Source organism: Dendrobates tinctorius, unplaced genomic scaffold (assembly GCF_039654945.1).
Source record: "Dendrobates tinctorius isolate UK_male_01 unplaced genomic scaffold, ASM3965494v1 ptg000129l, whole genome shotgun sequence".
Classification (NCBI taxonomy): Eukaryota; Metazoa; Chordata; class Amphibia; order Anura; family Dendrobatidae; genus Dendrobates; species Dendrobates tinctorius.
In genome coordinates, this window is record NW_027361797.1 from 43,011,383 (window position 1) to 43,035,426 (window position 24,044).

General features: G+C 45.1%; 1 protein-coding gene across 1 annotated transcript in view; it reads left to right on the forward strand.

Annotated features, from left to right (window-relative positions):
* Window positions 1-24,044, forward strand: part of DNAH3 (dynein axonemal heavy chain 3) — a 389,800-nt gene that overhangs the window by 164,617 nt on the left and 201,139 nt on the right. Inside the window, exons 22-27 of the mRNA XM_073543189.1 lie at window positions 857-1,036; window positions 5,241-5,377; window positions 10,054-10,255; window positions 11,144-11,236; window positions 23,444-23,554; window positions 23,782-23,896. Coding sequence (XP_073399290.1) covers window positions 857-1,036; window positions 5,241-5,377; window positions 10,054-10,255; window positions 11,144-11,236; window positions 23,444-23,554; window positions 23,782-23,896 — 838 coding nt within the window. The remainder of the gene's footprint in view (window positions 1-856; window positions 1,037-5,240; window positions 5,378-10,053; window positions 10,256-11,143; window positions 11,237-23,443; window positions 23,555-23,781; window positions 23,897-24,044) is intronic.

Here is a 24,044-nt window from a genome sequence, read left to right on the forward strand (position 1 = left end):
CTGCCGTAGAGAATGGAAGAAGACGTGATGCATATGTGATGACAAAATTCCATTCCAACTTGTCATTTTAAAGCCCCTTTCTCTAGATCAGTGGGGGTCCCAGTAATTCTTAGGTTATCCACTTAACTTTAAATGTTGGGACTAACCCTTTAAATGAGTATTCTCATCCTGTAATGTGATGATGTCACTAGGATATATCATTGCTCTGTATAATTGATGGAGGTTTGTCCTCTTGGATCCCATGGATCTGAGATACTAAGGGCCTCCAGTGTTGTTTTACAGCAGCCTCCGCTTCCCTGTTTCTCCTTGTCCACTATCAGTCAAGTCAATGATGCTGTCTGCAGTTCCCTGCGCAGGCGGGATGCTAGTAGTACCGCTGCACAGGAGAAACTTAGAAAGGGACGCAGCACTAAATCAGCGCGGCAACTCTTTCATTCTTAGGATCATTGCAGGTTATGGCATTGCCCTAGTGCTATGCCATACATTTATAAAATGGCTGAAAAAATATGGAAATTGAAGACAGAAATTTTGACAAAGTAAAGGATACTAGGGAATCAGAGGGCAGTAAAAAAAAGTTTAGACGGAAGAAAAATGTCTCTTAGGCCACCTATTTGTGGCAACCCTGCAAGAAGAAAATCAGAACCTTTCCAACATTGATATTCAGGGGTCACCAATTATAAACGCTAGTGTACTAGGTGTACTTTCTTCAGGAGAAGAGATTCTTTTGCATACTTTTTCCAAGGGAACCTATGGCCAAAACATCCTACCAGTTGAATCTTGTAAAGCTCTGTACTCATGAGTAGATATTGGGGTTACGGTCAACTAATGCATCCAATATGTTTAACATTTTCTTCAGGAGTGGGAGCAGACGCTAGTCCTGATTCAAGATATTCTGGACTCCTGGCTAAAGTGCCAGGCAACGTGGCTCTACCTAGAACCCATATTTAGCTCTGAAGACATCATTGCTCAAATGCCAGAAGAAGGACGGAAATTTGGGATCGTGGACAGCACCTGGAAGGACATTATGTCCGAATCGGTATGTAAAGGAGTTTTTACATTGCCCCGGGCAAATCTAAGTGATGTAAGAATAAAGACCGGTGCCTTTATCACATCAAGTTCTGCTCTTAACACAGAGTGGATATGATTTGTGCGTCAATGACCAAAGTCCTTTGTGGATCAACACATAGCCAGGTGTGACTGATAAATGTGCACCACGAGAGCATAAAACCCACCATGCGGAGGCTCAGACGCATGGATATTTCTGTTTATCTTCCTTCATGAGCGGTAATGTATTATTATAACTGTATATTCAATGTTCTTACATATGTATGAATCCAACAAATCGGAGGACAGATTACCACCCGCTAAAACAGCGAGGTAACATTCACTATCAATTCACATGTTCCCTACTAAAATGTTAGACTTGTTTGGCCGATCAGAGAAAATAATCAAATTTATACTGATTTCTAAATGCTCAAAAGAAGAAAATCATAGACAGAAATTTCAATCTAATGAGTATAACAGTAGAATGGTACATCAGGAATCATAAAGTTTCAAAGTTGTTTGTGTGGCACATCATTCTGATAATAGGTATCGGAGCCAAAATAGATAATGTAACATAAGTGTCCTTGTAGTCCTTTGGCTGACTGGTTCATTGAGGTCCTTAAAGGGGCTGTTCATGCCTATATTGGTGACCTATCCTTGGAATGGGTCATCAGTATCTGCTCAGAGAGCATCCAACACTGGTAACCCCAGAAATCAGCTGTACAAATCTGGAACAGCACAGCTGTGATTCGATTGAAGTAGGAGCTGAGCTGAAGCACTTGAGAGTGACCACTGGACAACCCCTTAAATAATAATCCAGTATATCCTTAATATTTGTACAGTTAGGTCCATATATATTTGGACAGAGACAACATTTTTCTAATTTTGGTTCTAGACAATTCAGATGCAGTTGAAGTTCAGACTTTCAGCTTTCATTTGAGGGTATCCACATTACAATTGGATGAAGGGTTTAAGAGTTTCAGCTCCTTAACATGTGCCACCCTGTTTTTAAAGGGACCAAAAATAATTGGACAATTAACTCCAAGGCTATTTCATGGACAAGTGTGGGCAATCCCTTCATTATGTCACTCTCAATTAAGCAGATAAAAGGCCTGGAGTTGATCTGAGGTGTGGTGCTTGCATTTGGAAGGTTTTGATGTGAAGGAAACATGCGGTCAAAGGAGCTCTCCATGCAGGTGAAACAAGCCATCCGTAAGCTGCAGAAACAGAAAAAACCCATCCGAGAAATTGCTACAACATTAGGAGTGGCAAAATTTACAGTTTGGTACATCCTGAGAAAGAAAGAAAGCACTGGTGAACTCTTCAATGCAAAAAGACCTGGGCGCCCACGGAAGACAACAGTGGTGGATGATCGCAGAATAGTCTCCATGGTGAAGAGAAACCCCTTCACAACAGCCAACCAAGTGAACAACACTCTCCAGGAGGTAGGCGTATCAATATCCAAATCTACCATAAAGAGAAGACTGCATGAAAGTCAATACAGAGGGTTCACTGCATGGTGCAAGCCACTCATAAGCATCAAGAATCAAAGGCTAGACTGGACTTTACTAAAAAACATCTAAAAAAGCCAGCACAGTTCTGGAAGGACATTCTTTGGACAGATGAAACCAAGATCAACCTCTACCAGAATGATGGAAAGAGAAAAGTATGGCGAAGGCGTGGTACAGCTCATGATCCAAAGCATACCACATCATCTGTAAAACACGGCGGAGGCAGTGTGATTGCTTGGGCATGCATGGCTGCCAGTGGCACTGGGTCACTAGTTGTTTATTGATGATGTGACACAGGACTGAAGCAGCCGAATGAATTCTGAGGTATTCAGAGCCATACTGTGTGCTCAGATCCAGCCAAATGCAGCCCAACTGATTGGTCGTCGTTTCATACTACAGATGGACAATGACCCAAAACATAAAGCCAAAGCAGCCCAGGAGTTTATTAAAGGAAAGAAGTGGAATATTCTTGAATGGCCAAGTCAGTCACCTGATCTCAACCCAATTGAGCATGCATTTCACTTGTTAAAGACTAAACTTCAGACAGGCTCACAAACAAACAGCAACTGAAAACCAGCGCAGTGAAGGCCTGGCAGAGCATCAGAAAGGAGGAAACACAGCGTCTGGTGATGTCCATGAGTTCAAGACTTCAGGCCAACAAAGGGTTTTCAACCAAGTACTAGAAATGAACATTTTATTTACAATTACTTAATCTGTCCAATTACTTTTGGTCCCTTTAAAAACAGGGTGGCACATGTTAAGGAGCTGAAACTCCTAAACCCTTCATCCAATTTTAATGTGGATACCCTCAAATGAAAGCTGAAAGTCTGAACTTCAACTGCATCTGAATTGTTTTGTTTAAAATTCAATGTGGTAATGTCTAGAACCAAAATTCTGGCGCCCCCACTCAACGAGGACTATCCCTCACTTCCCTAACAGTCCCTGATATCACAGGAAGGAAAACAATTTTCAAATAGTGCAGAGATGAAGACAACAAAATGCCCTAGAACTAGTGCAGACCAAAGTATAATGATAAAAAACACATTCCATATCATGATATTATATGACATAAATACCCTCACATGGCAAGGTACAATGTTTCTCTCACTAAAAGGGATATAGGCAATAGACTACAAAAATTGGTCACTTCTCATATCTATAGAGAACCTTCATGATAAGAGTACAAATATTAATGTGACACAAAATATCCTCACATGGTAAGGTACACAATAACTTCCACTCAGGGGGATATAAGTAATCAGAAATACTAAAAAATTAGTCACTTCTCATGCCCATAAAGAACCCTCACTCAGGGGGATATAAACAATCAGATATATTATAAAGATTGGTCACTTGTCATGTCTATGGAGAACCCTCAACGCGTTTCCCCGCCGTGGCGGTTCATCAGGAGGTATAACCAATGCTTTCACCGATATTATAGCTGCTCCATGCCTGATATTCCGATAATGGATCCAGGACCAGGGGACAAGGTTCAGACACTGGCCAATCCCAGACCAGGAGATGAGGATACTGGACTGGTCACATTGGGACCAGGGGTAACATTCAGGCCCTAGCCACACCAGGACCAGAGGACCTTACAACTCACTAGCAGTACACCTTACTAACTAATGATTCACTATGATGCTTGTCGACTCCTGAGGGGAGAAGTCTACTACTTATGCTAAATGCCTCTCAGCTACAAACTGAGAACATTTAGCATAATGTGCGCAATGCGCCTTTAAGAGCTAGGAAGCGCAGGCGCACCACGGGACTGCGGCGCACACACCGAAAACAGGACGTAGCAGAAGGGACACGTCAGGAGACAATGTCACAGGGTAGTGGGACTGAAAGAAAAACCTGAATTCAATGCTTAAATGAAATCTGTCAACCCTCCTAAGTCATCTATTTGCACATGCAGGTCATGGAACGTTCAGCAAGATGATACATTGATATTTGCGATCCGATGTTTTGTTCCAGAAAAATCTACGCTTTTTGAACATGTAAATTAGCTAATATCTAAGGGCTGGATATAGATCTTCCTAAGAATCTGCCTCTAGTTCTTATTGTAAATGCAAGGGGACTTTACCAATGTGAGGCATGTATATCAGGAGAGCAGACTATCAGTAATTACATGTCTCACACTGGTAATGCCCCCCCCTTATTCACAATAAGCTCTGGAGGCAAATTCTCAGGGAGATCTAACAGCTCATTTACATATTAAGAAAAATGTGGATTTCTCTGGATTAAGACATCGGATTGTACATACCAAGGTATCATCTTATCCAAATTTGTATGACCTGTTTGACCATATAGACTACTTAGGAGGCTTGATCCTACTGACTGAATCCCTTTAAGACATGTCCCAATACTCCATATTTAGTTTTCACATGTTTTTTTGTAAATTTTCCCTCTGTTCTATACAGGGTCAATAACAGATTCATTTATCCTTGGGAAATGCATTTCTTGATTGTTGTCTAGATTATTTTTCATTTTTCACTTACCTATCCATTCATTCTAATCCCTCTCTGTTTTCCTGTGCGCCAGGAAATGAATCTTCCTAAGGCCAAGCTGGCGTACAATGCAATCCTGATAAATATGAAAAGCATTCACGACATAATACAGTTTGTGTCTAATTCCCGGGCACAATGAAGCCTCTCCTAACTACACGTCCTTAATTTTTATCAGGTGAAAGATACCAGAGTGCTTATCGCAACCAAACAGCCAAACATGTTAGAAAGGCTTCAAGAATCCAATATCCTCTTGGAAGATATTCAGAAGGGATTGAATTCTTATTTGGAGAAGAAAAGATTATTTTTCCCAAGGTAAATTCTTTTTTTCTCTATAGGAAAACTAAAACATTTGATATGTTTCTTTCCACATAGACATTTCTGGTTGTAGGTACAGATCAATATGCCATTGATATTATATATATTATACCGCCAGTATATATAGTTTGTCTTCTCCTATAGAGATATTGTTGCCCAAGTGAATTTCTTTCATGTATCTATATGGAAACAGCTGATCTGGAGGGACATCGACTCCGACAGATCTAATATTAATGGCTTGTTATAAGGATAGGTTATTAATTTTAAAGTTAAAGGAAATCCTTTTAACTACTTAAAGAGTTGTTGCCTTTCAATTACATTTCTTCCCCAGCTGCAGTAAAAAAATGGATGACCAATGCTCCATTCACTTCTGTGGAAGGGACAGAACGATATTGACTATTACAGACAGTTAAAAGGGCTATCCTTTGAAAACAAGTTATCTATCGAAAGAATAGGTAGTGGCTTCCTGATTGGTGGGTGTCCCTCTGTAGGGACCGGATTGGGTAACTTCTATCTTGACCGCCGCTCTATTTAGTCTTTAACTAGATGTGTGCCCGATGCTATTGCATTGGGAGGGCAGTAACCTCACGATGGGGGCAGCTTTGTGGTGCTGGGGGTGGTGGCCCACCCACTTCCATGCAGTCACATCCGGCAGGAAAGACGGTGTTTTGCGGCCTGTGCTGGAGATGGTGTGCGGCGCCACCAGAGGGTGGCAGCACCCAATCTCCAGCACAGGCCTCAAGCCGCAGTCTTTCCTGCCGGCTGTGACTGCACGGAGGTGGGTGGGCAGGTAGCAACGGGATCCGATGCGTGTAGTCAGGCGGTGGGTCCTGGCGGGGGTCCGGCGGCGGCATCCCTCTCATTACTCCCCCCTCATTACACCCTCTCGTTACACCCCTCACAGCCGTCAGGAAAGACAGTGTTTGCGGCCTGTGCTGGAGATGGTGTGCAGTGCCACCAGAGGGTGGCTGCACCCAATCTCCAGCACAGGCCTCAAGCCGCGGTTTTTCCTGCCGGCTGTGACTACACAGAGGTGGGTAGGCAGGCAGCGGCGGGATCCGGTGCGTGTAGTCAGGCGGTGGGTCCTGGCGGGGGTCCGGCAGCGGCATCCCTCTCATTACACCCCCTCATTACACCCTCTCATTATACCCCTCTCGTTATACCCCCTCTTTACACCCCTTTCACAGCCTCATGATCGCAGCGGCAACTGGTGTCCGACTGGCGGATAGGATCCATGCAGCGGCCGGGATCCCAGCGGTGGTCGGGATCGCAGCGGCAGCCTGGATCCGAGCGGCAGATAAGATCGCAGCGGTGGCCTGGATCCGAGCGGCAGCTGAGATCCCAGCGGCGGTCGGGATCGCAACAGCGTTCGGGATCGCAGCTGCGTCCTGGATCTGAGTGGCATCACTTGGGTGTTCCAAAATGGCGGTCGGCGTACATCCGGTATGGCGCGGTGGATTGTGGGATTTGGTGACATCCAGACGGAAGTGGATGACAGACAATTTAAGGCAATTATATATATAGATGGGGCTGCCGGATAAGCCAAGCGCAGCACGCAACATAACAGCCCTACAGGTCATGAATGGAGCACAGGTTGCACATGCCCATTTCCTCTCCCTTCTAATGGGGCTAAAAGTTATCACCTTCCCCGTGGAGGTGATAACTTGTCACCGGACAACCCCTGTAATGCAGAAGCGCTTGCACATGATCTTTGCCACTCCAGTCACATAGAGGAATTTGGCACCAGTGTTCTTGGAATAGGGGATACATTATTAAACAGGTTGTCCGGGACTTTAACACTGATGGCCTATCCTTAGGGTAGGGCATCAATATGTGATAGATGGCGGTGTGACACCCTGCACCCCCAACGATCAGCTGTGCCCGATGTCGACAGTGGTCAGAACTGCTCAGTTACGGAGCTGCACAGCTCTGATGACGGAATAGTGTCTGCAGCTGGGTACTGCACATCCACCCCCTATTAATTTGAGTAGGTGCCAGATGTGCAGTTTCCAACCGTGGCCACTATACAGCTGAGCAGCTCCATAACTGACCTGTCACGCACAGTGTTGGACAGACTAAGTGCAACACAATGGGATAAGGGAAGGGAAACCAAACACTATGGAAGGGGGAAGTGGAGACCCCTGAACTGATCTAACGTCACCCTGCCTGTCCTACCGTCCCTATAAAGGTTCCGCACCTATCGCTAAGCAGGATACCTAATATCTGTGTGACCCCTGCAATAAGCCCTGCACCGGGAAGGACAGGATGAGCACTAGTCAATCCCGCTATTGCTAAAGACAGCAAGGATAAATGCAGCAAGGGGGTCGCTTACCTTGAGTAGACTCAGTGTGACACGCCAACGCCCTCAAAACTCCAAGAGGACGCTAGCAGACTGCTACAGCTCCAAGCCTCAACAGAGAAGTGCAAATAGGAAATATCACCCCCATCTCCCAACAGGAAGTAGGGAGTTATAAACACCCAGGTCCAGGTGTGGTCATTAGCACCGAGGGAGGTAGCCACTAGTCTGCAACGCAAACAACCAAGACCTTCTGCAGACAGATGCAGTACAACAGTCTGCAACCTCTGACACATCCGTGACATGAGCAGTTACGACTGTCGATGACAACGGAAACAGCTGAACGGTGAGGAGTGCACTCCCACCAATCAGACATTGATGACCTATCCTGAGGATAGGCCTTAAATGTTAAAGTTCGGAACAACTCATTTAATAGGGCAAGCCCCTATGAAAGTATTTTTCCCTGTAAGAGCATATGGTTTTTCACAGAGGCAGCACACAGGATGCTGATAGACCCATAATACATTTTATAGGGTCCTTACGTGTGCCATCACATTAGGCATGAGCCATTAAGGCAAAGCTATGAAAGCTGGGTGTGAAGAAATAATTTGTCAGCTTAGAAATACATGCATCTCTGTAAAGTCACATCAGTGAGACCTAATTTCTCGGATTACCCCATGGAGCTCTATTTGGAGATTATGCAGGAAGTGTATTTTTTTGCATTTCAAATGAAGACATCTCACATTGAGGATTTTAAGCTCAGTGCAAAAGTAAATTTATGCTGCCGAGAATCATTTATGTAGACTGTGTACAGAGTTTAGGCAACAAGCTGATTTGGAAGAAAACGAGCTGTTCTATATGCTCTAGGATAGAATGTTGAGCAAAATAAGGAGAAAATTTTGCATTGAAAAACTGTGGATTAGAAGAGTCCTGCAGCTACTAGAATGATAATACATGATGGGTAAGAATAGGATTATATGAACTATGAGTGAGATGACTGTGGGTAATTCCCTCATGTTAAGAGATGCAAAACTTCTTACCTAGGTTGGAGAGCAACAATTCTTACATTTCAGGGACTATACAAACCAGAAAAAAGAAAAAAAAATGTTTTAGAGCATAGATGAGTAAAACTTCACATTTATTCCAAACTTGTTAGAATAAAGGCATGTTGGCACACCAAAGAGATCCCGAGGGGCTTGACTGACGCGTTTCAACGTAGAAAGTCTTAGTCATGGTCTCTATACACACTATACAAACCAGGACCACCTGAGGGCTGCATTATGGGCAACTACTGCCCTACTCTTTACTAGAACTCTGGAACAGCTTTCTATCGGGGTTCCATGTTTCAAGGCTTTACCCATTACCTAGCGACATCCCCGGGTTCCTCTTATGATTAGCCGGTCTAGTGCAATGTCATCATTGCGGTGTTATACACCTGTGTTGTCGTACCAGGCCGGCTGATCAAAAGTAGTGCCACGGACGCCGTCAGGTAAGGGGCGGTATTTAGGTCTCCCATCCAGCGGTCACAAATTACTAACGGACTGGATCCTGCGAATAGCAAAAAGTCGAATCATTGCGTGTAAGACACTGTATGTTGGATCTCTGCAAGGAAAACCACTTTCCCCAAAAGAGCAAAATCTCAGAGTTCACCCACAATTTCTGCTTTTCATCTATCCACAAGTAGTGCCGATTATTGAGTGTCTCACCCCTAGAACTGAAGTACAAGGACAGAGCAATTATTGTCTGTAAGACTGACGAAGGTAGTTGAGTGCTGCACTTGGCTATCTCCGCCAGTACCATAGACTTTGAATGGAGTAGCCGTGCCCATGCTCAATCACCACTTTTATTTAAATGGGAAATCGGGACCCTTGTTCTGGAGGTCAGTAGGCCTCCCACCAATCAGCAACTATCCTGTGGGTACCAGTTTATAACACAAAAACCAGGGACTGGGTGCAATGCCTCTGATGGTGAACGGTTTTTGGATATTGAGCTGAGGACCAAGTGAGATGTAGTCTACAGCACAACATATGAAGATAGGTCAGTGGTTCAGTCATGGGTCTATAAACACCCAGGGCACTTGCTGCCCAAGTAAATGTCCAGTTTCCACTTTTTGGGATGCCATGAATTTTAGTATAGCCAAAGAAAGTGTCACCCCTGGGCCACCGCCACTAAATGTTAGGCAGGATTCAGATGATGTCATGATTTTCCCCAAATTACAGCTGTAATATTACATTCGCCCATCCATCGATGGAGTACTTGTGCAGAAATCTACAACTAACCATCCAACATCCAGATATTAAGTCATTTGGAATAACTATTGCTTTATTAGCGCCTTAAGAATTTTTTTTTTTTTAATTCGTGTATTTTTTTCAATAAGGTTTTTTTTCCTCTCCAATGACGAACTCCTTGAAATCCTATCTGAAACTAAAGACCCTTTACGAGTACAACCTCATCTGAAGAAGTGTTTTGAGGGGATTGCAAAGTTGGAATTTACTGATGATATGGAGATCACTGGCATCATTAGCTCCGAGATGGAAACTGTTCCTTTAACGCAGAAGATCTACCCGGCAAAGGCTAAGGTAATGTACTTGCATTTTGTTCAATTTATTCATCTTACTCCGATTATTAACCTTTACTCGTTGGAAAAAGGAAATGCTTTACTACAGAGATACAACTAATAATCTATATATCCAGTATCCGGTCCTGAGAATTGAAACTAATAATGTTCTGTTCTTTGACTAATGCATGGTGCACTAGTTCTACAGTGTTAGGAATATGGTGTACCGACCTTGCCTGTATTAAATGAAATGCTAGGCTTAGATGCAAAAATAAGAGCAGTATAAATAGATATATAAAAGACATTTTTTATTAAAATCCATAAAACTGTGATAGACAATCTTTAGATTGCGATGTGATGAGATTGGGTGGTGAGTTGTGTACATGTCAAAAAAATACTGTTCTTTAATATACAGTATATATCTGACGTATGTATTTTGCAGAAATCATTAATAAACCTCACATATTTGTTGCTTTCTATTAAACATGACCAGTAGTTAAATATTACCCGAGTATAAAACAGATATTCTTTATTATTGCTTTTTTTCCTTTTTTGTGTCTTATCTAAGTACGTACTTGTCAGTAGAGACGGTAGACAGCTGTCTTCACCTTCCCATCCTATAAGTCATCAGTAATGGACCTGTAGTAATGAGCCTGGGCCGGGAAACGTCATTCATGAAGACAGATGTATCTATATGGTTGCCCCTGGTCAATCTTCACTAGATTAATTATTCAGATTAGGTTATTTCTTACCAAACGGTTTCCCGGAGGTATTGTTTTTCTACATATAACGCAGAACATCAAATGGTTTAAGCGTAGGGGATTGACATGAGTAATATATCTCTGTGCTAATCAAGGTGTGCGTGTCTCATGGTATATCACTGTAATGTGCTTGTTTGTCTGCCTTCCAGGGTATGGTGGAAAAATGGCTTTTGCAAGTGGAAGAAAATATGTTGGGCAGCATGAGACAAGTCATTTACAATGGTATTGAGGGATACATTGAGGTAAGGCTTTTACTGTATCTATTTTTTTTTATTATAGCAGTTACTTTTAAAGTGTATTTATCACGAGATCTCACATTTAGGGACGAGCGGACCTGTAGAAGTTCGGGTTCTGTTACCCAACCTGAACTTTAGTCCAATGTTCGGTTTGAGCACCAGAACTCTCTCTTTCTTCCTCTGGAACTCTAAACTTAGCAACGGAAGTCCTGGAGAAGTCCGTGTTCAGTGTTTAGCGCCATGCACTAACTGTCCGGTACGAACCCCAATCTTTTAAGTAGGGGTTTGCCCATCTTTACTCACAATAGACCTGATGAGAATGGCAGTCTGACCCTTTCTGAACGTTTACACTTAAAGTTTAACCACAGATCCTCAGTGTCACTCCACCCTGCTGTTGTGGGCCATTTCTATATGTATTCTAAGTTATCCATTTTAGACATGGGTTTTCCATCTTTCAACATGGCGTCTTCCTGGATGTGTGTGCATGTGCACCTACATCATAGTCACATGCGTTCCCTGCAGTCTACAGAATGTCAGGGCTATAGAGACAATGGTGCATCACAGGACGTCAGAGTCCCGGTGTGGTGACGATTGTGGACTTGTCAGGATCCTGGATTCGGTGAGTATATGATGACTGTGGGAGGCATCATAAAGTATGGGGGGCCCTCATACAGTGGGGAGGGGGTCCTCATGCATTGTAGGGGCTACTGTGTGGGCAGTTGTCAATTGTCATCAACAGATAAAAATAACCAACCTATTATGAATACAAGGCGTCCCGCTCGGGTGTTATCAGAGCATCTGGGAGTGCTCATATATTATGTTCGAGTCCCTGCGGCTGCATGATTTGTGGCTGTTTGACAGCCTGAACACATGCGGGGATTCCCTAACAAACAGGCAATTCCAGCATGTGTTCAGACTGTCTAACAGCTGCAAATCATGCAGCCGCAGGGACTCGAACATAATATATGAGCACTCCCAGATGCTCTGATAACACCCAAGCGTGCTCGGATAAGACGTTATCAGAGCACGTTCGCTCATCAATAGTTCTACTCCCAATATTAACGCTAGGATTGCCTGATCTGTAGCTAGAAATGAACTGATTAGTAACAGTCTTTTATTGACTGATAATCCCAACAACAGGTCCCCAACAGGAAGTTTTGGAAGACCCAAAATGCATATTAAATTAGCTATACAGTGATATACGGGACTCAGTCCCTATAGAAATCTTACTAGGAATGTACATTTTACAGTAGTAGTACAGTGCCAGAGAAAATTATATTTAATTCAAATGCAAATGAGTGGACTTTGGTGCACCGCAGGCATGGCCAGGAGGTTAGGGCACCTTTACACCCCCTCAATTTGCAGTTTTATGTCTTCTCCCAATTCTGAATGATAGCACTCAATTGCCAAGAGTGGGCAATGCCTGAACTTGCGCTCACTGACTCTACAATTAACGTAGCCCCTTTACGAAATCGGCCATATATTTACAGTGCAAGTCAGTAAATGGGTGTATGGAGCAGGTGAGGTTGCTGCATACCTGGAGGTTAGGCTGTATATTACAGCGAACACCTGCCTCCAACAATCAACAATTCGCGCCACCCGCAATTGTTAATCTGTTGTCAGTCTCTGACAGGAGTATTAACAGCGAGACGGTTTGGGGGCTCGTCATTCTATGAAAATGTTACAGGTCTCGGAAAATGGCAACACCATAAAAAAAATTAAAAAATATTCAAAGTTCTGATTTTCATCACTAAAATAATAAAAAAAAAAACTAGACAAGATTGGTATCCCCATAATCATACTGATGAAAAGACTCATTTTGCATACAATGTATGCTGTAAAAACAGTTCCCTGAGAGCAATGTCAGAATTTTTTTCACAGTTTCACCGCACTTTGAATTTTTTTCCCGTTTTTCAGTACAATAAGTGGTAAAATGAATGGTGTCATTCAAAAGTACAATTCATCCCACAAAAACAAGCCCTCATATGGCTATGTGGACAGAAAAATATAAAAGTTACAGCTCTGGGAAGAAGGGGAGGAAGAAACGAAAATAAAAAAAAACGGAAGTTGGCATCATCGGAAAGAGGTTAAGGTCCAAATACACATTAAATTATGTCGTTCAAAAGTCAAAATCTCTGATTTCGACAGGTTCGGCCAATAGTCTAGTGTGTACGGCGATGCTGACCAATTGATGATTGGCTGAGATGTTGATCAGGCACGTCCAATTTTAGACTGACGATCTCATTGTTCTCCCAAAGAAAAACCACCGGCCGAAGTGTCAGTCGGCGGCTTTTTCAAGGAGAACAAATGCTCCTGTGTATGGGAGAGAGCCCAAACAAACAAAGGAAGCTGATGCAGGTAAACAACTTAGTATGGTGAATTTTATTGTCATTTTTATAAACATTTTAAAAAATGGAGAAAAATTACTAATCCAGGGAAATGAAAAAAGTAAATGGTAGAGAGCATGTGCACTATTAAGGCATATAAAACGCAGAGAAAATACATGTAAGATCACAGCCATATGCAAAATAATCTGGACTAGCAATATATATATATCTATATATTAAAAAAAAGGGCAGCACTACCAAAATTATATAATTGGTGCAGAACCTATTCAGCAGTGTCCAAACAACCGAGTTAATAAATCAAGAAAAATAGGCAGCACTCCAATTTCAATGTGAAAAAAGTGGATACTTTACTGATCCTCAGGTGGCGACATTTCAACTTGATAAAGACGGCTCACCGTCGAAATGTCGCCACCTGAGGATCAGTAAAGTATCCACTTTTTTCACATTTAATTTGGAGTGCTGGCTATTTTTCTTGAGATAGATATAGATAGATAGATAGATATATATATATATATATACATACATACATACTGTACACACACACACACACACACACACACACACACACACACACACACACTGGTGGTAAATTCACAGGCTAGGTACAGACAATAGGTGAGTGCACAACTTCTAAATGTAACCAGAAATGGAATATACTTATCTGAACAACATGGGTTAAGTGAGGACAGGTACCCCAATGCGCGTTTCACATTAGCTTCTTCTCCGAAGTAAGTACTTTTGAAGCTTTGCCAATTTGAACTTTTATGTTTTTTTAACAAACTTTTTTTATTTTTAATTTTTTCTTCCTTCAATAGTCTCCTTAGGAGACTTGAAGTTGTAATCATCGGCTCGCCTGAGCTTTAACCCTGCTATGTTTAGCATAAATCCTGATCTCCTATGAATGCCACCCTCGATCCAACGTTCATAGGAGGTTTACAATGATCGGGACAGGGAACCCATCAGTGCCCTGCAATCATGTGACAGAGGCACCAATGGGCAGGATTAGTGACGCGCTTCCAGGTAGCGTGAGCTAAATGCCGCTGTCAGAGATTGACATTAACATTTTATCATCCGGGGGTGGATTGCAGATTCACCCATGTCTGTTAAAGGCAGGGAAACGACCTTGGACGTATCTATAAGTCAAAATTCGTAAGGAGTTTAACGTAAATGATCACTGTCCTTTCAACAAACTTTGCATAAATCAATACAAGCATATGTGTTATATATCTATTCTGAGAATTGTTCCTCTTTCTCCTCTTATGAACCACTTATTTTCATCCTCCACGTCTACTGAACTCATCACTCATTCTGAAAAAAAACTTAATCCATCTTTTCTCCTTCGTCTCATTGGGGGACACAGGTACTGTGGGGTGTATGCTACTGCCACCTGGAGGCTGACACTAAGTGAACAAAAAAAGGTTAGCTCCTCCTCCACCGCATACACCCTCGTCCCAGTCGTGGGCGGAAACCAGTTTTTGCTTAGTGTCCTGTGGAGGCACACACGTCTGGATGTCTCCAGACTTTTAATTATTTTTTTTCTTATTCTTTTGACTATGAAGATAAGACATGGGCCGATCTCCCCAAACCATCAAAGGGCGAGCACGCGTTGAGTATCGTCTCCGCGTATCCTTTCCCGCACCGTGGGACATATCTGGGCTGTTTTTCCCCAGACTTCTATTTTTTATTTTGTGAAGATAAGACCGGGGCAACAGATCCTATTGAAAGGGTCCGATTTCCCCAAACCATCAACGGGCGAGCACGTGCGAGTGTCCCTCCACGTATCCTCTCCCGCGACGTGGGACATGATGCCGGACTTAGCCCTGTCCACCCCTAGGTATAGAAACTGTGGGCTTGTACAGAGGCACAAGACTAGTCTGCGCGGACCCCACTGCTCCACCAACGCTAGATGGCGGTGCTGCAGGGCGGCGGACGGTCCCTCTCCTCACCCTGGAAGGTGGACGGAGCAAGGGTGTCTGCACCGTCCAGAAGATTACCCCCTTCCCTCTACCTGGAATTGTCATGAGGATCTACTTCGTCAGGTATGGAGGGATGGGGAGGGTCCTGCTGCAGCGTTCGGAGGGCGTCAGGCATCAGAGGAAAAATGAGGATGAATGACCTCATGGAGATCAACATCCAACACTGCGGAGACACCATCACATGTTTCTCAACGCAGTGATGCTAGAGCAATGCCCCCATCCCTTATGGGAAATATGCAAAAACATGTAAATCAACAGCCACGGAGACACCATCACATGTTTCTCAACGCAAGCAAAGACTAGCCAGGTCTTTCACCGGGAAGGAACAGCCACGGGAAGGGCAGTCTCCAATGAAGGAAATCACCTATGCCAAAACATGGTATCCATCCACAGACAGCTGTTTCGGGGTATTGCCCCTCATCAGTATGGAATAGGAAACTGGCAAGTAGGAACAATGCCTAGTAAAGACTGTGAAAAATGAGGATGCATGACCTCATGGAGATCAACATCCAACACTACGGAGACACGATCACATGTTTCTCAACGCAGTGATGCTAGAGCAATGCCCCTATCCCTTATGGGAAATATGCAAAAACATGTAAATCAACAGCCACGGAGACACCATCACATGTTTCTCAACGCAAGCAATGACTAGCCAGGTCTTTCACCGGGAAGGAACAACCACGGGAAGGGCAGTCTCCAATGAAGGAAACCACCTATGCCAAAACATGGTATCCATCCACAGACAGCTGTTTCGGGGTATTGCCCCTCATCAGTGTGGAATAGGAAACTGGCAAGTAGGCACAATGCCTAGTAAAGACTGTGAAAAATGAGGATGAATGACCTCATGGAGATCAACATCCAACACTACGGAGACACCATCACATGTTTCTCAACGCAGTGATGCTAGAGCAATGTCCCCATCCCTTATGGGAAATATGCAAAAACATGTAAATCAAGGGATGGGGGCATTGCTCTAGCATCACTGTACCATGAGGTCATTCATCCTCATTTTTCACAGTCTTTACTAGGCATTGCTCCTACTAGCCAGTTTCCTACTCCACACTGATGAGGGGCAATACCCCGAAACAGCTGTCTGTGGATGGATACTATGTTTTGGCATAGTGGTTTCCTTCATTGGAGACTGCCCTTCCCAAGGTTGTTCCTTCCCGGTGAAAGACCTGGCTAGTCATTGCTTGCGTTGAGAAACATGTGATGGTGTCTCTGCGGCTGTTGAGTGTTTTGCACTCACCCGGAGTTTGAGGACATAGTGCAGCGTCATAGGGAACGACCGGACAGGCGTTTCTCGGGCCAGAAAACACTGGAAGCAAGGTATCCGTTTGCACCGGAGCTCTGTAAGAAGTGGGCGGAATCCCCAGTAGTATATCCGCCAGTATCGCGCTTGGCCTCAAAAACTTTATCAGTTTCTGCCATTAAAGACCCCACGGATTGGCTCATAGAAAGCTTGGCCCGCTCGGTGTATGAGGCATCAGGAGCAGCACTCTCTCCCTCGTTCACAGCAACATGGGTAGCCAAGGCCATGATGTCATGGTCAGATTCATTAAATAAGGTCCTGCAGGATAGGGACCTGCCGACGGAAATATCAGAGATAGTGAGTCAGATCGCGATGGCTGGTGATTACTTAATCAATGCATCCTTGGATGCGGCTTTTTGCGCGGCACTTGCAGCTGCAAATGCAATCGCCATTAGGAAGGCCCTATGGTTAAGGATGTGGCGGGCCGATTCGATTTCCAAAAAATCCTTGACTTCCCTACCTTATCAAAGTGGCCGCCTATTTGGGGAAAAATTAGACCAACTCATCTCTGATGCTACAGGGGGAAAAAGCAGTTTTCTCCCACAACAGAAAATTAAACCGCTTTTTCGCCAGCCTCAGGCACGGTTTCGAGCATTTCGCAACCCCGGGTGGATGGCAGCGGCCAGTTCCGCCGCGCCAGCCCGCTACAACCAAGATAGGGATCGAAGGGTCACATATAGAGCCAACCCGCTGGGCTGGATGCAGGCTCGCCAGCCCAGGTCAAGGGGAATCAGATTCCAAAGATCCTCAGCCAAATGACTCGGGGCGCCCTCTACCCGAAAGTGGCAGGGTAGGCGGCCGCCTGCTCCAGTTTCCCCACATCTGGGTCGCGGTAGAACGCGACTCATGGGTGGCGGAATTGGTGTCCTCAGGGTACAAGATAGTTTCTCAGGTATCCTCCAAAACGTTTCTTTGTCCCAGCTTCCCAAAGTGGAAGCCCGGGCAGAGGCGCTGATAGGGGCCATCGAGTCACTCCAGCGCAACGGGGTCATTATTCCCGCACCAGAGTACGAGAGGACTCGGGGTTTTTACTCCAATCTGTTCACGGTCCCCAAAAAGGACGGGACAGTCAGGCCAGTGCTGGACCTATAGCTCCTGAACAAGTTCATCAGGATCAGACATTTTCTAATGGAAGCTCTCCGTGTGGTTATATTGGGCATGGAGCAGGGAGAATACTTGGCCTCGATCGACGTCCAGGATGCTTATCTGCACGTCCCTATTTTTCCTCCGCATCAGAAGTACCTACGTTTTGCCATCAACGGTCGGCATTTCCAGTTGGTAGCACTTCCCTTCGGGCTAGCCACCACCCCCAGAGTGTTCACAAAGGTAATGGCAGTAGTCATGGCCATTTTAGACTCTTGGGGCATAGTCGTCTTGCCATACTTAGACGACCTTTTGGTGAAAGGCCCCTCATTTCGGGCATGAGAGGAAAACGTCAGCATCACGCTGGAAACCCTATCCCGTCTAGGATGGTTGGTCAACAGAAAAAATCATCCCTTGTCCCAGCCCAAAGGATTTCTTTTTTAGGGATGTTTTTCGACACCTCCCGAGGGTTGGTAATTCTCCCTCAGGAAAAGGCTCTAGCGCTCCGGCAAGGAGTCCGGAAGCTGCTGCAACCAGTCCCTCACCCCATCTGGTTTGGGATGAGATTGCTAGGGAAGATGGTGGCGGCAATCAAGCGATTCCGCTTGCCCAATTTCATCTTCGTCCCCTACAGCACGCCCTCTTGTCATCCTGGGACAAGAACCCATTCACGCTCGATCACCAGTGCCGGTTGTCCCCTCAGGTCAAACAGTCACTACAGTGGTGGACAAACAGTTCCTCCCTGCTTCAGGGGAAACCTTTTCCCACGGATCAATGGCTGGTGGTCACTACCGACGCGAGCCCTCTCGGCTGGGGAGCAGTTTTTCGTCACCACACGACCCAGGGGCAATGGTCGAAACAGGAGGCGCGCCTCCAGATCAACTTGTTGGAGATACGAGCAGTGCGTTTGGCGCTGCAACATTTCCAGCACTTTCTAGCGGGACGGCCTGTCCGGATTCAATCAGACAATGCCACGGCGGTGGCTTACGTAAATCAAGGGGGTACGCACAGCAAGGCAACCATGCGCGAGGTAGAACACGTACTTCGCTGGGTCAAGAGGAACCACTCGGTAATTTCAGCAGTCCACATACCGGGCGTAGAAAATTGGGCGGCGGACTTTCTCAGCCAGCAGGGGGTCGCGTCCGGGTAATGGTCTTTGCACCCTGAGGTCTTCCAGCAGATTTGCAAATGGTGGGGGACACCGGATGTGGATCTGATGGCCTCCAGGGTGAACGCCAAGGTGCCCGTGTTTGTCGCTCGATCTCGGGACCTGCGAGTGATAGTAGTGGATGCGCTGGTTCTGCCATGGAACCAGTTTTGCCTTCCATACTTGTTTCCCCCGCTGCCGCTGCTCCCGAGGGTCATCAAAAAGATCAAAACAGAAGGGTTTCCAGCGATTCTGCTAGCTCCAGACTGGCCCCGCTGAGCATGGTACGCAGATCTAGTGCAGCTGCTCGCCGGCGTCCCTTGGCGACTGCCAGAGCGCCCAGATCTACTATCCCAGGGCCCAATCTTCCACCCGAACTCAGGGGCCCTGTGTTTGACGGCTTGGCCTTTGAATCTTGGATTCTGACCCAGGCGGGGTTTGGGCGTGAGGTGGTCGCTACAATAGTTAGCGCCCAGAAGCCTACCTCGGCAAAAATTTACCATCACACTTGGAAGGTCTTCTTTGGTTGGTGTCAAGATCGCAGGGTTGCTCCACTGATCTTTTCTATCCCCAACATCTTGGCTTTTCTTCAGTCAGGCCTAGACTCAGGGTTGCCCCGAGCTCCCTTAGGAGACCGATATCGGCCTTGTCGATCCTCTTTCAGCAAAAAATCACTACCAATAGGCAGGTGAGGACGTACATCCAGGGGGTTTCACATTTGGTTCCCCCTATAGGGCGCCTCTAGACTCCTGGGACCATAACCTGGTCTTGAGTGTCCTGCAGGAAGCTCCTTTTGAGCCATTACGGGAAATTTATTTGTCGCACCTTTCCCGGAAGGTGGTATTCTTGGTAGCCATAACTTCCATTAGGCGAGTCTCAGAGTTGGCGGCCCTATCTTGTCGAGCACCGTTTCTCACTTTCTTCAAGGATAAGGTGGTTCTCAGACCAGCTCCCCCCTTTCTGCCGAAGGTCGTCTCCTCATTTCACATTAATGAGGACATTGTCCTGCCTTCATTTTGTCCAACGCCAGTACATCAGGTGGAAAGAGTGCTTCACACATTAGACCTAGTGAGAGCACTCAGAAGGTACGTGTCGCGGACGGCGCCCTTTCGCCAGACAGACACACTGTTCGTGCTCCCCGAAGGGCGCAGGAATGGACTCGCAGCCTCAAAGTCGACCATAGCCAGATGGATCCATCTAACTATTCAAGAGGCCTACCGCATTAGAGGCACGCCGATTCCAGCAGGGATCAGAGCGCACTCTACTCGGGCAGTGGGCGCCTCTTGGGCGCTTCGGCACCAGACTTCGGCGGAGCAGGTATGCAAAGCAGCAACCTGGTCCAGCCTGCACACATTTTCTAAACATTACAAGGTGCATACCCAGGCTTCGTCAGATGCGAGCCTGGGTAGGAAAGTTCTCCAAGCAGCAGTGGCGCACCTTTAGACAGGAGGTGCATGTGGCTTGGATCGGTGAGTCTATCTCTCACCCAGGGACTGCTTTAGGACGTCCCACAGTACCTGTGTCCCCCAATGAGGCAAAGGAGAAACATGGATTTTTGTGAGTACTCACCGTAAAATCCTTTTCTCCGAGACGCTCATTGGGGGACACAGCCCCCACCCTGATGGCCAGTTGGCTCTTGTTTATTTAATGTGTTTTCCTTTTAAGATTAGGGTGGTCCTTTTCCAGACATATTGTATTCTGCATTAAGGCTGATTTGTTTTATGTTCTCCTACTGCTGTTGCACTAAACTGGTTTCCGCCCGCGATTGGGGCGAGGGTGTATGCGGCGGAGGAGGAGCTAACCTTTTTTGTTCACTTAGTGTCAGCCTCCAGGTGGCAGTAGCATACACCCCACAGTACCTGTGTCCCCCAATGAGCGTCTCAGAAAAAAGGATTTTCGGTGAGTACTCACAAAAATCCATGTGTTTGGGGCAAAACAGGCTGCTAGCTCACTGAGGAATTACATTGCACCTGCCTATTAAAGTTAATAGAGAGATCAGAAGTGGAGGGAGGAGCAGAATAAGTACCAGATTGAATTTTAGTGGCATAGACATAGACCCATTTCGCTGCTTTTTAGTAAATGTTTATCTCACCCCAGAGCTGGATTCGCAGCTACACGGCTCAGTTCTGTTGTATAATGTCCTCCATACTGCTGCTGCTTCTGAGTGTGTGTGGTACATAGAGACTCGTGAGCAGAAAACCCTTATTTCTCTGATGATGTGTATGGGAGATATAATAAGAGCTAATGTCCACCCACTAGCTCAGTGACAACTGTATATTAAAGATAAAACCTGCAGAAGGGGAAACTGGTGAAAAATGCTGAATAAAAGCCATACAAAAGCCAGAAATAGTGTTATTCTTGATGTACAAACAAAATCTTATTCTGAGCAGTCACCTGAAATAACAATTATGCTATAAATTGCAATATTATATGTCTAATATATGTATGTCTGGCATAATGTATAAAAGTAAGTTTTCTAAACCAGAGAACCCCTTATTACGGTAAATTAAAAAAAAAAATCTAACTTGGCTTAATTAAAACTTTCACAAAGCTCATTAGCAACTTCATATTACAGCAATGAATATCTTCAACCCAAGTCATTACAATTGTAATGAGAAATGATCAAATTACTTTGGTTGTTCGTCTCCTTCAGGTAGTTGGTTTCTCTGGTTTTTCATCCTTCAACCCAAATTAAATTAATTCTTATATCTTATGCTTGTGGTTCAGAAGTAAATTGCCATTTTTCCTCTCCCTCAATCTGAATTTCTAGGAAATTTCCAAGATCTTTGGTCTGAAAATTCTGTTTTAAGATTTATAGTATTCCTGTTTCATTCCCTTCTTCCTAAAAGGGACTAACAGTCCACATATATGAGCACAAATGTCCCTTTGTCCATCAGTCTGTTTGTGTACAGGCAAGAGACTGGCTTAGGCCGGTTTCACATTTGCTTATGGAGGAGCTGGGGAGGGCTGCGGACTTCCTCCGTGAAGCTCCGCCCACTGCCGCACCTCCTCCGATCAGCTCCGCCTACATCTGCATGCAGCCTGCGTACCCTATCTTTAACATTGGGTATGCAGGTCGTGCGGATGTATGCAGATGCCTCCGCATGCGTCGTTTTGACGATGCGGCAACCCGCGTTGAATGCAACATGTTGGAATTTGAAGCAGTCGCGGCAGTGGGCGGAGCTTCACGGAGGAAGTCCGCAGCTCCTCCGTACGCGCAAATGTGAAACTATCCTAACTCCTCTGAAAGTCCTCATTTGTAAGCAATCCGGGATAGGGCATCAATGTCTAATCAGCTGGGGTCCGACACTCGGCACCACCTCCCATCATCTGTTATCAGTGGCAGTGGCCGCCGGCCGGAAGTACTTACTTGCGGAGCTTGGCCGTCTACTTGTAGTGCCACCGCGGGGTACTGCACATCCGCCTCCTATTCAGTTCAATAGGAGGTGGAAGTGCAGTAACAAGCCCCAGCTACTACAAGTAGACGACCAAGCTCCACAAGTAAGCGCTGGTGCCGATTGCCGGACCCCAGCCAATCAGACATTGATGCCTTATCCTAAGAAGAGATCATCAATGTAAAAGTAGTGGACAACATCTTTAATTTATTTTAATTTATATGGTTTCCTTCATCTATGTAAATGTGCTGTGATAAATCACCATGCTGGAATGCTGTTTTTTTGTATCCTCACCCACTGATCTCAGGTGTGTAATCGTTTCCAGCATCTCAGTTATATGCATTTATTTCTGTGCTTCTGCATATCCTTTTCTCATTTCTGATTCTCCTTTTGTATTGTTTTCTTAGCAGAAATAACATGCTCTTTAGACTGGATCTCTCGTGCAGTTTTTGCAGTGCATTCCAGATGCCTTAAGCCAGTGGTGGGGAACCTCAGGCCAGCGGGCCGTTTATGGCCCTTGATGACCTTTTTATCCGTCGCCCAGCAGATTCCCGGGGACTGCAGGGCTTGGCCCTGTAGCTGTATTTTGATGGCTGCCGGACCATTAATCTCTTTTTGCTCTGTGAGCGTGCACACTACTGAATGCTGTGGTGCATGTAATAAAAGAGTACGTCCTGACACCAGTGCCAGCGTCAGGACGTACTTTGTGGGTGGAGATAAGGCGTAATTTGTACGGCCCCCGAAGGATGGTATCAACATCCAAATGGCCATTCTCTACTATTGTATGGGTATAGACATTTGAACACTATACAGCATTAACCCGTTTATAGCCATCATATCTCCTACAGTCTTTCTGATATGTTTATTGCATGTATATACGGTCTATATATATTACAATTCTATACTTCCAAGGTCTGTGTGAAATAATAGTAGCATTCTGTCCTCATAGGTTCCTAGAAAGCAGTGGGTTCTTCAGTGGCCTGGACAAGTCGTTATATGCGTTTCCTCAATTTATTGGACTAAAGAAGTATCAGAAGCGATTACTGAGGGCACGTTATCAGTAAGTAAGACCCTCAATACCATTACTATGCTACATTTACCAATCATTTAGTCTGCCGTGAATTGCATATAAGGAACCTTACTTGCACTGTATACTGCCCATTTGTCAATGGTTGACGGTCTCTTTTCAGCTTTGTGCTAGTCACCAGTTGGCCACTTTATAGACACCCATTGTGATATTCCTAGAGATAAGTTTAAAATTGCTAATAAATATGTGATTTTTCGCAGGATTTCTTGAAGAAAAGCAATAAGCAGATCAGTGAGATAGTCGAGCTGGTCAGAGGAAAATTGTCTGGTGGTGCACGAGCAACTTTAGGAGCTCTTACGGTTATTGATGTACACGGTAAGATCTATCTCCAAGATTACTGCCACTGCAGATTACACGTTTAGCAGTTCTCTCTGTTTTTGAAGTAGACTTCTCATTGGCTACGTATGATTACTTTCTCCTCTGCATCATATAAGGAGGTGCAGAGCAAACATTCTGGGAGCAT